The sequence below is a fragment of the Camelina sativa genome, chromosome 7, assembly GCF_030686135.1.
Source record: "Camelina sativa cultivar CO46 ecotype springtype chromosome 7, ASM3068613v1".
Lineage (NCBI taxonomy): Eukaryota > Viridiplantae > Streptophyta > Magnoliopsida > Brassicales > Brassicaceae > Camelina > Camelina sativa.
This window is the reverse complement of record NC_141886.1, coordinates 23866134-23880166: the sequence shown is the minus strand read 5'-3', so window position 1 is coordinate 23880166 and position 14033 is coordinate 23866134. Positions and strand designations below refer to the sequence as shown.

Genomic DNA, 14033 nt, shown 5'->3' with positions numbered 1-14033 from the left:
TATCACGAGAATGTTTTAACAAAATTTTAGAGATTCATTGTCTAGGGAATATTTGCTTAAGGCATGTAGGACATCCATATTGGTCAGGAACACTTAGGAGTCGATTACCCCATCCTTAGGAGCTTTCATATTTAGATTCTTTACATTTTATTCATAACTCGATCTCTTACCCGAACAGGTACACGATCACCTGCTTCGAGTATACCTTCGAGCTGTTCTTGCCTATCTTGTTTACCTGATCACTCCACCCGATCCTGTACTCGAATGCTTGCATCGAGTGCTTAGGTCGTGTGGTTCTTGTTTATTTACTTTCTTTTGTTTATTTTAGGATTGTTAGATCAAACCCAATTATTGCTTGGCTTGACTTGCATAATTCTGATTGTATCTTATCTGCTAGCATAACAACCATTTGGATTGATAACCCTTTGTACTACAACTGCATAGAGAATTGATACCCTGGGTGAAAATCCTGTTATCACCTAATTTGACAGAGCATCAAAAATCACATATCCCTAATTTGAGATCAAAATCATACAACCCTAAATTACCTAATCGCGAAATCTCCTCTGCCGATTATATCTCCTCCATGCCCATCACCTTCGACCCCAAACTCCACTGATTCCATATCCATCGAGTGCATTTTCTTCCTTTGTCGATTCAGAAGTTCTATCGCGAGAGAAGAGAGAGAGAGACAGAGAGAAAAAGAACTCCTTCGATCGGGCAGAATTTTTTTTTCCTTTTCTATTTTTTTCTTCATCCAACATAATTGTGACATGTAGCGTCTCTTAAACCTTTTTGAGTGTACTGTTTAGGAGACTCTCTTATCTTTTTTTTCTTTTAACTGATTTTTTTTTTCTACAAAACCGTTAAAACTTCCAGATGGAGAAGGTTTTAAAACCCAAGCACAACCAACCCGCCTATTTCTTGTAGAACTTTTCTTATTTTATCTACCTACACATATTGAGCAATGAGCATACATTTTTCTTTTAGTTCAATTTAGTAGGACGAAGTTATGTTATTGTGTAACAGTTGGAGACGTTACAAATATGGATTTTAAAGTTCACAATTATGTGCAAATTTGCAAATAGCCAGCTGAAACCATTCTTTTGTTTTTTTTTGGAAAAATGGCATATGACAATTATACATTCTCCTAAATTTTCAGAAAACATATATTTTGGAAAGGACAAAAACATAACCAAACACAATTCTTCTCCAAAAATGTGCATGTTTCCATCTTAACATCTAAGCTATAACGATCAAATTTCCAAGTTGACCGAATCTCCTTGAAGCTCAAGGATCTTTCTTTAATCCACACTTCTTGCCCTCCTAACCACCTCAGACACCTGAACTCCTCATGGGTCTTCACTTCTGAAATGTTAGACCCCCCATACCACTGCTGACATATGTGAGAGCTGGATCCCACACTCAATACCCATAGTGGTCGAGTCGGATCTCAAGAACAAACTATGGAGAAAATATGTGTATTATTGAGCTTCTGTCTTGAGAAAGATGTCCCGCTCTTAGGGTTACAATGTTACATATTTTTACTAAAATATACAATTAATTCCATGATCAATACAATCATTCTACTTAAAACGCATCTGTTTTGATATTGGCATTTAAACCGTGATATCCAAATCTCTTAGTTGACCGAATCTTCTTTGAAGACCGAGAATCTCTTTTCAGCTCCTGACTTCTCACCTTTCCCTCCACCTCGGGGTCCCGAGCTCCTTCAGTCTCCCGAAATGAATGGTTCCAAATTGAGCTCCTTGCCATTGGAGTCTTCACCTTTTTACGACATGTGTCATAAGTGTCTCCTCTAGTCTATGTGTCAACTCTTGACTTTTGACCCGAACCGAGAGGAGTCTTGGGCCCAACAACACATGTCATAAAGGAAGATCCTAAGTTAATGCTCTGACCATTGATGTAGAACCCAAGCGCGGAGGGGATTTTTAGTCCCAACAATATATTAAATTAATTAATAATGATTAATTATAATAAAATTTTGTATTAGTATTTTTTAAAATTTTATATGCGTATACAGTTATATGCTTGAAAACTAATTTAGTAGAGTGTAATAGTTGCTTGACAACAAATTTTAGTATACAATTGTCCTTCAAAAATAGTAGTCATGAGTATTATAGATTTTAGAAGATACTCTAATGACGTAGTGTGTAAATATGATGAGATCAAATGTTGTGTTCAATCAAATCTTCCCATACATGTTGACGATCAAAAATTCATATTTAGAAAATATTCATTGTGTGGTTCATCGTCATTTCGCATGCCATTAAGTAGTATATTCATCATTTTTCTTTTCGGTGGTTTTTACGAAACCAATCAATATGTTATATGTATATGTGAACGTTATCAAATGATATTGGTCTAAATGTTCAATTGACAATATACTGCAAATCGAAGAACAAAGCAAATAGTCAACAAGTCATAAATGACCTCAGAGAACAGCTAGAGGAAGCCATGACTACTGATTCGAGCCCCCAAACCCTTTTGGATGATCTAAACAGAAAGCTAGCTGTCGCATATCAAAAAGAAGAAGAGTTCTGGAAACACTGCAGTCGTCAACTTTGGCTAGCACTTGGAGATAAGAACACCGACTTCTTTCACGCTGCAATAAAGAATCGAAAAGCTATCAATAATATTTCAGCCAGAACAGGGGGATGCTATTTACGAAGAACATGAAATTGTTCACACCATCTCCTCCTATTACCAAGACCTTTTTACCTCTGCTGAAAGACCCAGGACTACAACAGTGAGGGATGCTTTATCACCGTGTGTGATAGATGCAATGAATGAAGACCTACTTAAACTGCCTTCCCAAGCCGAAATCAAGAATGCTTGCTTTGACATCCATCCAGACAATGCACCAGGACCTGATTGATTCTCAACAAGCTTCTACCAAACAAATTGAAAACACTAAGTGAGAAAGTAACAGCGGAAATCCAAGCCTTCTTCATCTCTGGCTCTCTCCCTGCACACTTCAACCACACTCATGTTAGATTGATCCCAAAGATCACTAGCCCGAAACGAGTGGCAGACTATCGCCTAATAGCCCTTTGCTCGATCTTTTATAAGATCATTGCAAAAATTATCTCAAAGCGCCTACAACCTATCCTACAAACCTGTATCTCTCAGAACCAATCCACTTTTGTCCCTGGTAGAGCAATCACGAATAATGTCCTCATCACTCACGAAGCGCTCCATTATCTGAAACTGTCTACTACACAAGAAAGAGTATACATGGCAGTTAAAACTGACATGAGTAAAGCTTACGACAGACTAGAATGGAGTTTTATAGAGGAAGTACTAACCATAATGGATTTTAAACCTCAGTGGACAAACATGATCATGCAATGCATCACCTCAGTCTCTTACTCCTACTTCGTTAATGGACAGGCAAAAGGTATGGTGAAGCCAAGTCGAGGGATCAGAAAAGGTGATCTGTTCTCTCCTTACATCTTCATCCTATGTAGCGAAGTCCTCTCAGGTTTATGTAACAAAGCCCAAAACCATGGCAAACTACCTGGGATCCGTGTTTCAAAAGGGAGTCCATGGGTCAACCATCTTTTGTTCGCCGATGATACTATGTTTTTCTGTAAATCAGATAAAACTAGTGTCAGACATCTAATGGACATCCTACATAAGTATGAAGCAGCCTCATGACAAAAGATAAACCAAGATAAATCCTTTGTTACCTTCTCAAGCAAAACCAAAAATGATATCAAAAAATGGGTAAAACACGAGCTTGGCATCATCAAAGTGGGAGGACAAGGAAAGTATCTAGGATTACTAGAATTGTTCAGAAGGAAAAAGAAGGATTTGTTTAGTATGATTGTGGACATGATAAAGCAACGAGCCCTTAGTTGGTCTTCCAAGTTTCTATCTTGGCTGGGAAGCTGACTTTGCTCAAATTAGTTCTTGGAGCAATGCCCTCTTACACAATGTCATGCTTTAAACTCCCAAACTCCCTCTGTAACCGCATCCAATCCGCTTTAACCCGCTAATGGTGGGATGAGAAATATGATAAGAGAAAAATGTGCTGGATCGCTTGGGACAAGATGACAAAATCTTTTAAAGATGGCGGTCTGGGATTCAGAGACTTACAGAGCTTCAATGATGCCCTTTTGGCAAAAATCAGTTGGCGTATCCTCACTCAACCTTCATGTCTCCTTGCAAAGGTTTTAACCGGTAATTACTGTAAAACCACAACTTTCTTGGAGAGCCCTGTTCCAAATCATGCATCACACGGTTGGAGGAGTATATGCATAGGAAGGGATTTATTAAAATCAAACTTGGGCAAGATAATTGGAATCGGTGAGACAACACCTGTTTGGGGAACTCCATGGCTCTCGTTAGACCACCCATTATCTCCCCTTGGTCCTCCATCAAAAGATGATCAGCACCTGCGGGTTGCAAACCTGCTTCTCCCTCAGTCCAAAGAGTGGAACATCCCACTGATCAAAAGAACTCTCCCATTGTATAAGGAAAACATACTCCAATTAAAACCAAGCAAGCGGGGAGGATCAGACTCTTGGGCTTGGCTACCGACCTCTGATGGAACCTATTCCACTAAGTCAGGCTACTACGAAGCTCTGCATAAAAAGACGGGTGGACAAAATTCACCATCACTATCTGCAACTCAAAATCCTGAAAACCATTTCATGTGGAAAAAAGAGATATGGAACCTCAAGAGCTCACCGGAAACAAAACTCCTTCTCTGGAAGGCCTCCCAAAACGCCCTCCATGTTGGTCATAACCTCCAAATTAGGCAGATCACCACTGCCTCAGCTTGCCCGCATTGTGGGAGACTAGAAACTGAAGCCCATGTCTTCTTCCAATGTCCTTTTGTTGTAAACGTTTGGAAGCGGGTACCTTTCAAGGAACATTTTAACCCTGAAGCCATCTTCTCCTTCAAGTCAGGACTAACCAAATCTACAAAGCTCCTCTGCCTCCCACATACTGGAACCGTGATAGGTCCTCTTGCACCTTGGATCCTCTGGACCCTCTGGACAGCCCGAAATCGCCTAATTTTTGACAAGATCCCACCCCAAACTGAAGATATTGTATCTCTAGCTATCTTTCGAGCGAAGGAATGGCAGGAAGCTCAACAGACTCAAGCCTATCGGACATCACTGCAAGGCAGATCCCTGATCTCTGTACCGCGAACTGCCCAACCCTCCCTAAACCAAATTACCTGTTTCACTGATGCAGCTTGGAGAGATAACGGGAACACGAGATGCGGGTGGATCTTCAAAGATCAATCCGGCGCGATTCTGCTACAAGGAGCATCCACTGCAACTCACATCCGATCACCCCTGATGGCCGAAGCACTAACAACTCTCACGGCGCTGGGAGTTGCTATTGAATCGGGTTTCAACAAAATTATATTTGCTTCAAACTCGCAGATGCTAGTCCAAACACTCAATCGGAAGACCTTCCCAAAGGAACTCGCGGGCTTCTATATGATACCCACTCTCTATCATCTCAATTCAATCTGTGTAATTTCTCTCATATCCCTAGACTCGATAATCACCAAGCTGATGCAATCGCGAAAAATGCCCTAAGGGGCTTCTGTATCGCAACTGATTAAGTTTAATTAAAGTATTTTGTTGGCCAAAAAAAAAAAAAATCTCGGATCACAATTTTGGAGGAATTATTAACTTATAGACACAACTCTATCTTTTTGTCACTTAAAGAAAGAAAAAAAAAGAGAAATAAGTCTAGATGTTTTGATATTCTTGATGCTAACATAGATAAACATATGTGCAAACATCAACCATGGGTTTGGATTATAAGACCTAGTGGACCATGTAGATTAACAAGTCAGGAATATGTTTCCAATGGAATGTTATAGTTGGTCAGCATTTTTCTTTTCTTTCTACAAATAAAAGATATTTCTATTTTTGAAACAACCAGAACCATTTTTTTTTTTATCATAATTAAGCATTCCATAATACTTAATTAAACATTAAACTACAAACAATCATTAAACCAACCACAATCATTATGCACAGCGGAAACATACCAATAACAGAAACATTCCTAACCATTCTAACCAACAACCTAGCATGCTACTAAACCGGGTCCCAACATTAATAAACATATCCAAGACCAACAACACATAACTGAGACCCTAGATAATCCTCCTCCTCATCGCCTTGATTCCACGATCACACTTTGCCTTTACCTTCACCACAAACATAAATTGAGATGCATGAGTATTGTCATAAACACTCAGTGAGGCCATTCTCCCATCTACTGGGCTATACACACAAGCAACTGAGATTCTATTGTTAAGGCAAACAAACAAAACACAACAACACATCAAACCAGGAAAACAAGTCTCGGTTAAGTCCGGTGTCGACCGACGCTAGGTCGGTGTCGACCGAACAGACTCGACCATGGTGTCGACCGACACACAACTGGTGTTGATCGACACCGCCTTCACAGACACGATCTGAACGAAAACGAACGTCGAACCCCCGTTCCAAATCGCTTCTAATCCGCTCCAAACTTTCCCAAATGCTTCAAGAACCTATGGAGACATAAAACCAACCAACCCACGCAAGCAAAACACCACAAACAACAAAGAACAACCAAAACAAAAGAGATCTCAGGCTTAGATCAACTATGGTCAAGCACTCACCTATTTTGCAGGAAGATTTGGTTGAGAAACGGTGGAAACAACACCTTAAGAAGCTTCTCCTTCGTTTCCAGCAACAGTTCTCCCTTCCATAGCTAGAGATCTCACCAAAAACCCTAGAACAAGCCAAAAACCTCTCAACTCACAAGTTCTCTCATTTCTCTCTTTTCTTCTCTCAAGCGGCGATAAAACACTAAAACCCTTGACTTGGGTCGCTTCTCCACTTATATACCCGATTTAGACAATCCAAATAACCAAACCAACCCAAAAATCGTGAATTAAAACAATCCGGTCGAACCAGAAAAGCTGGTGTTGATCGACACACCCCTTATCTCTCTTTGGGATTGAATGAATGGTAACAATTATGTTTGTACAAAAAGGGTCTATGACCAACCAATCAAAGTTGAGAAATTAGAAGAAAATTAATTTGACATAAATATAGAAATAATAGAAAATTATAAGCAAGATAATATATGAATCCCAAATAATACAAAGGTGAAAAGATAAATTAAACAAAACAATCTAAAAATACGACATTAAATTTAGAAATACAGTATTAGAAAAAGAAGACACATATATTAATTTTTTTTTTGGGTCAACATATTAATCTTACCTATCCAAACTGAAAAAGGAGAAAGTAGGAGAAAATTTTGGTTTTAAAAAATAAGAAAGTTTATCTTTCCATTCAAAAAGTTTTACCAATAGAACAATGTTGAAAGCAATATTTTTGCATAAATTATTTTGTTAGATGAAAAATATGAGACGATCTATGTTTATATAGAAGTGAGTATTTACAAAATTAAAAATTAATAATTAACTGTATATTTTCCTTAATCCCTTTTCTATTTTTTGTAGAATTAATAATTTAAAATTAAAAATAAATGTTATAATTTTAAATTTTATGAAATCTTATTATATATATATTAACTTTTACGCATGTCAAAATCTCAGATTGATATAAACTTGACACATGTCAAAATCTTATTAGTGGCTAACTTTCAAAACCCAACTTTATATAATAAGATATATGTATATTTAAACTAATCACATGCAGCTTATGTCATTTTTAATATGATTATTTTTTTCAAGCTGTTAATGGAAACAATATAATGCTTAATTCATGCTCTTCCACTTTCATAGAGGTTACTTTTTATTTTAGTCTTTTATCCAACCACAAGTAAAAATGTTAATTCATTTCATATATATTACATTTACTCAATCATATAAAGAAAAATTAGGATGAACTAAAAAACATTTAGGCTGAACTAAAAAAAAACTTAAATCAAGTAAGATTATGAAGCAAGTCAATGACAAAATGAGAACCAATATTTTTTTTTTAAAAATCTATCAATATTACAAACATGATAAAATAACTGCTTAATAAAATTATTATGCATTGAGAAAAAATTTATACTAAATGTGAAAGTAAATACTTTAACAGTTTTCAATAAATATGAGGACAAATTTTTTTGAAAATGATAAACAATATAAAATGATAAATAAATTTAAAGTTTTATTTTAAGAAATCAAAAATTAAATTCTACTAAACACATAGTCCACGCATGCAACTACCTAGTAACATATATTGTCTAGTATCACAATAATGTTTTCTTGGCAAATCAACAATATATAACATTGCAACAAAAATGACTTAAGAACCTTACTAGAAGAGTCAAAAGTATTCTAACATTTTCTCCATAAAAAATTTTATTCCGTATTCATATCCTTTGAAAACATCTTTTTAAAAATTCTAACATAGAATGTTGATCGTTAGCCTAATTATAGAGATCATTTAAACATATCATTATCCCACGTTAAATGCAAATATACAAAGTTTCATGAACATTTTTAGTGCTCTGTCGTTACAATGGGGTTGTCTAAGTGCATCACCTGCCATAATAGAATTTCCGACCAAGTCAAAAATGCTTAGATGGTGAAATAGTTAAACCCGGCAATGAATATCCGTTCACTATCCAATTTACATTTTTTTTTAAAACCTCATATGTTATTTTCAAATGTTAATTTTGTGATACAACTTTAGTTTCGTCTTCTAAAAAAACATAATGTACTTTAAATATGATGTTTCTGCCAATGTTTTGGGTTAAAAATATTTTTTATTGATGAAATCTCAAGCTTGTTTTATATTTTACCTTTTTTATCATGTTATAGAATTGTAGCTCTAGTTGATAATATGTCTTATGAGATATGCACTTTTCGTAGTGGCTTACATGTCACTTTTTTTTTTGGTAAGGGAGGGGAGACAAAGTCTCCCACTTTTATTCAAAACATAAAATAAAAACTACAAACGAATACGACATGGGACAGTATTCCCATTTACATCCTCTTAAACAAATAGAATCTAGAATTTCAGGACAAGACTCCAAACTATGAAAACCCTGCGGTAAAGAAAACGCATAGTTTGCTAAACCATCGGCCAGACGGTTAGCCTCCCTATACACATGTGAAAAACGGACTATCCAGTCCCTTGAGATGAAGCCATAGCACAACCGTACTAGGAAGGACAGCGGATGTGAATCACTAATCCCTGTCCGTAGAAAACCCACCACTATCTGTGAATCTATCTCCACCTCCGCACATGGCACCCGTCTCTCCCACGCCATGTACAGACCATAGTACACTCCCCATAACTCTGCAAGAGGCGCTGAACATATACCAATATTGAGAACAAAGCCAACACACCACTTACCTGAACCATCCCGTAACACCCCTCCGGCCGTTGCAGGTCCCGGGTTCCCACGAGAAGCTCCATCCGTATTGAGTTTCATCCAACCCAAAGACGGTGACTTCCATGAGATGAGGGTCTCAATCCGTTCCACTGCCTCTGGTCTACCTCCCTGGCGTGAAAACGCAATTAAGACTTCCCTGGCTTGATCTTTCACGAATTGCAGTCTATCCCTACACTTCCGTTTTCCCCAAAAACATTCCCGCATCTCCACTTCCATCCCCACCAAACTGATAAAGCAAACAAGGTTGGCCATGCAATATTGCCCATAACCTCCCTACTTCCCAAATTAACAAACAGCCATTCCAGTATCGAGAGAGAAAAGAAACCAGCTCTATATCTTGGTGGAACCAACCTTTTCCATATCCCCGACATCGCCAGACAGTCACGTAAAATATGCATAATAGTCTCTTCCCCCCCTTTACACACCGAACAAGTGCTCGTACCCGATATATGTCTCCTGTACCTCTCTGCATTCGACATAATTGCTTGATTGCCTACAATCCATAGAAAAGTTCGTACTCTTTCCGGTGCGACTACCTTCCATATGCGGTCAAAAAAAGTTCCACAACTCTGATTAGGAGAAACATTATGAGTTAAGAGAGCATAGGTCGACTTCACAGAGAATTTCTCATCACAACCACTCCAAGATATCCTGTCACTAGCCCCCGTCACAGAATCCACAACAACTAACGCAAGATGCAGTCTTATATTATAGAATTGTAGCTCCAGTTGATAATATGTTTTCTGAGATATGCACTTTCGTAGTGGCTTACATGTCACTTTTTGTAATGGCTTACATGTCATTTTTCTATATTTTGTGGCCATTGATTTTATTTTTTTAGATGGAATATTTTTTCAAGAGCTTGTTTTATAGTTTCCCAAAAAAAGTGTCAACTTTACAATGTCTTCATTTTTGATCAAAACTTTTAAGTTAAGTTGAGTAATTAATATTTTATTTTTATTTAAGTGAAGTTTAATAATAAATTTTTGTAGTATATGTTTCTTAGAAACTAATGTTTCATTTCAATTTTATTTTTATGTTTAGAATCTTATAAATACAATTACATAAATTGTTTTTTTACTCTACCATGCATTAATATCTTACTTCCATTGTAAAACTCATTACCCATTCTAAATTTTGGAATATGATCATTTTTTGGTTAAATTTGAATAATAAAATTATTATGAAAACAAATTCATAGTATTTTTTTTTCCTATTTTAAAATTTTCATTTATGTTACTTAATTCATTTAATATAGTTATTATTTTTACTATTCACTAAATAAATTTATATTATTGTTTCTACTATTTTAAAATTTAATTGATTTTATTTAATTTGTTTTTAATCTATTTTTACTATTATTAATTACTAGATTAGGACCGCCCGATGTGCGGTTTAGATTTTTTAAAATAAAATAAAATTTAACAAAGAATATAAAATAAATATTTTTAGTAAGTAAAAACTATCTATAAAAATAAATTGATACACGGAGTTGTCCAATGTGATATTTGGTGTAAATAGTGCGATTATGCGGTTGAGACTATTAATCATGTTTTATTTGAATGCCCTCGCTCATGTGAAGTTTGAGATATATCTCCGACTCTGGTCTCGTCAGAGGGTTTTCCATATGAGTCGGTGTACTTTAATTTGGATTTTGTTTTCTGGAGGGGTGCCTTTCAACAAGGTAATCCTGATCAGCTTTTTCAACTACCATAGAATTTATGGACAATCTGGAAGACCATAAATAAAAAGTTTTTCAAGGTTTAGAGATCGAGGCAAATGATTTTGGGTGATAAGTTAGTCTGGGAAGAGGCGCTCTCTTTTACGGTGATCATGTCAGCTCCATCTCCGTCTTTGGATGTTGCGTTGGTGAGGAGCGAACCTTGTTGTTGGGGGCCAAGTGTCTAAGACGAAGCCCCTCCTCCTACATTCGGAGTTAGAAGCGTTGTTGTCGGTCATGGAGAGGATACATGCTGCAAGGATCGTTTGTCAACATTTCGAGACTGATTGTGCTGAGTTACTCACTATTGTGCAGTCCCTGAAGATTGGTCGTACTTCTCCAACCTGCTCGATGAGTTTAACTCGCTGAAGTCCTTCCCACTATTCTATATCTCTCGGATCCCGCGTGCGTCAAATACGAAGGTAGATTGTCTTGCCCGTGCTTCGCGTTCTCTTATCTCTGAAGTTTCTTTTGTAAACCCCTTCCCTTAACCGAGGACTTTCCTTTTAATTTATTGTTTGGTTGAAAAAAAAAAGTAAATGGATACACTTTGAGTTAAAGAAAATAGTTGTAAATGAATTCATAGTTATTTAAATAAAATTAAATTTAACAAATAATATATATTTAATTCTTTTTATAAATAATTCTTTTCATAAGTAAAAACTATGTATAAAAGCAAAGAGATAACTTTTAGTTATAGAAAATAGTTATTTTTTTTTTGCTATAATACACTAATGTATATCTATTTACAAATCTACTATATACATTACCACTAAAAGTCTATTTGTACACACAAATATATTTTACTGTTAAAATATACTCTTTAGTCTTTACTACTACCAACAAATTACCTTTATAAACACATTAAATAACCTATTATATGTCTCTTCACTTTAATTTTTTTATAGTTAAAAAAACACATACATTAATATTACATACTCCTATCTTATATATTACAATAGCAGTCTTTTTGAATAAATTATTTGATTAGTGAAAACAAAAAATATGACACAATCTATTTTTTTTTATAATATTTTTATTTATGTAAAGGTGAGTATTTACATTTTTTATAAACAGTAATTAATTGTATATTTTCACAATCATTTTTATCTTATATGAAAGGTAATCCTTTTCTTGCCAAATTAGCAATTTAAAAGTAAAATAAATAAACTATATTATAATTCGAATCTTATGATATATATATATAATTTACTTGTAATGATCTTTTTAAATTTTAAAGCTATTTAAATTTTATAATTTTCTTAGAATTGCCTTTTAATATTTTTAAATTTGTTAATAGTTTTGTTTTACTTTTGGAAGTTTATAAAGATTTTTTTTCTTTAAAAGATTTTAAATAAAATTAGTTTTTCTTTTCTCTATTTTACTTTTATAGAAAACCTTTTTATGGTAGATTTTGAATTTTTACATTTTTATTTTTTAAAATTTTAAAAAATTTATAATTGACATATGTCAACATCTGAATGATACAATTGACATGTGTCACGATCTTGTTAATGAGTAATTTTGACATCAAACTTTATATAATAAGTTAAGTAATAAATATTCAAACATAGTGGACAAAGATCTCAGATCACATTTGAGGAATTATTAACTTATGGACACAACTCTATCTTTTTGTCACTTAAAAAAAGAAAAAAAAAGAGAGAAATAAATCTAGATGTTTTGATATTCTTGATGCAAACATAGATAAACATATATGCAAACATCAACCATGTGTTTGGATTATAAGACCTAGTGGACCATGTAGATTATCAAGTCAGGAAATATGTTTCCAATGGAATGTTACTGTTGGTCAGCATTTTTCTTTTCTTTTTGCAAATAAAAGATATTTCCATTTTTTCTAAAATAAATAAATAAATTTTTATTTACGAGAGTAAATAATAGTACCATATCCTTTGACTATTTAATCATTCTTCAAATGTGATGGAGTATAAATAGATGGGATGCTATAATTTAAAGTTCATTTTTATAAAACATTCACAGTTATTATTGGAAAAAAGTCATTCATGATGTATGGCTCATCATCATTTCACTTAATATCTTTTGTTATATTCATAGTTTTTCTTTTTGGTGGTTTATGCGAAGCTAGTCTGCATATAGATGTGGATATCATCAATGATATTGGTCAAAATATTCAATTAGGACTACACTGCAAATCAAAAAACAAAGACCTCGGATCACAATCTTTAGCTCCTCATCAACACTGGGGATATAGAGCATCTATTAACTTTTGGAAACGAACTTTATTCTTTTGTCACTTTGTATGGGAAAATCAGTCTAAATGGTTTGATATTCTTAATTCTAACGATATAAAGACATGTAAACATCAACCTTGTGTTTGGAGCATAAGACCTTATGGTCCATGTAGAATAACAGGCGGTGAAAAATGTTTCCTATGGAATGATGGTGTTTCAATACTGTTGTGACAAGATTTCATATTTATAAGCCAAATAATAAAAAGTGTTATTTTCTTTTTACTAAACCAACATTTTTGTCTTTTAACCCCATCATAAAATGTCAAAATTTTGGTGAAACTACCCGACCAATTTAATAATAATAATAATAATAATAATAATAATAATAATAATAATAATAATAATAATAATAATCTAAACTAAACTATTGGTCTCATATCCACTAACCATCTAACCACAAACACAAAATAACGAATAACATAAACAATACCATTAAACCAATAATAACCAATACTCAAATAACCAGTATAATTCATAACAATTAAACCAATAATCCAAACAACATGAATCAAAGAACCAGCAACCTAAGCCACATTATAATGACTCAACACTAGCAACCTAGCAAAGGCCAGACAACTATCAATCGAGTCACTATAACATCCTCCTCTTCATTGCCTTGATTCCACGAT

General features: G+C 34.6%; 1 protein-coding gene and 1 pseudogene across 1 annotated transcript; both read left to right on the top strand.

Annotated features, from left to right (window-relative positions):
• The first annotated feature begins 3258 nt into the window (after nt 1-3258).
• Nucleotides 3259-3681, top strand: LOC147941619 (secreted RxLR effector protein 78-like). The gene has a single exon (XM_087458589.1). It carries the CDS (start codon nt 3259-3261, stop codon nt 3679-3681), a length of 423 nt encoding a protein of 140 aa, XP_087314715.1.
• A 9477-nt stretch (nt 3682-13158) lies between these two features.
• On the top strand, nt 13159-13575 carry LOC104704832 (S-protein homolog 20 pseudogene; annotated as a pseudogene).
• Nucleotides 13576-14033: the final 458 nt, after the last annotated feature.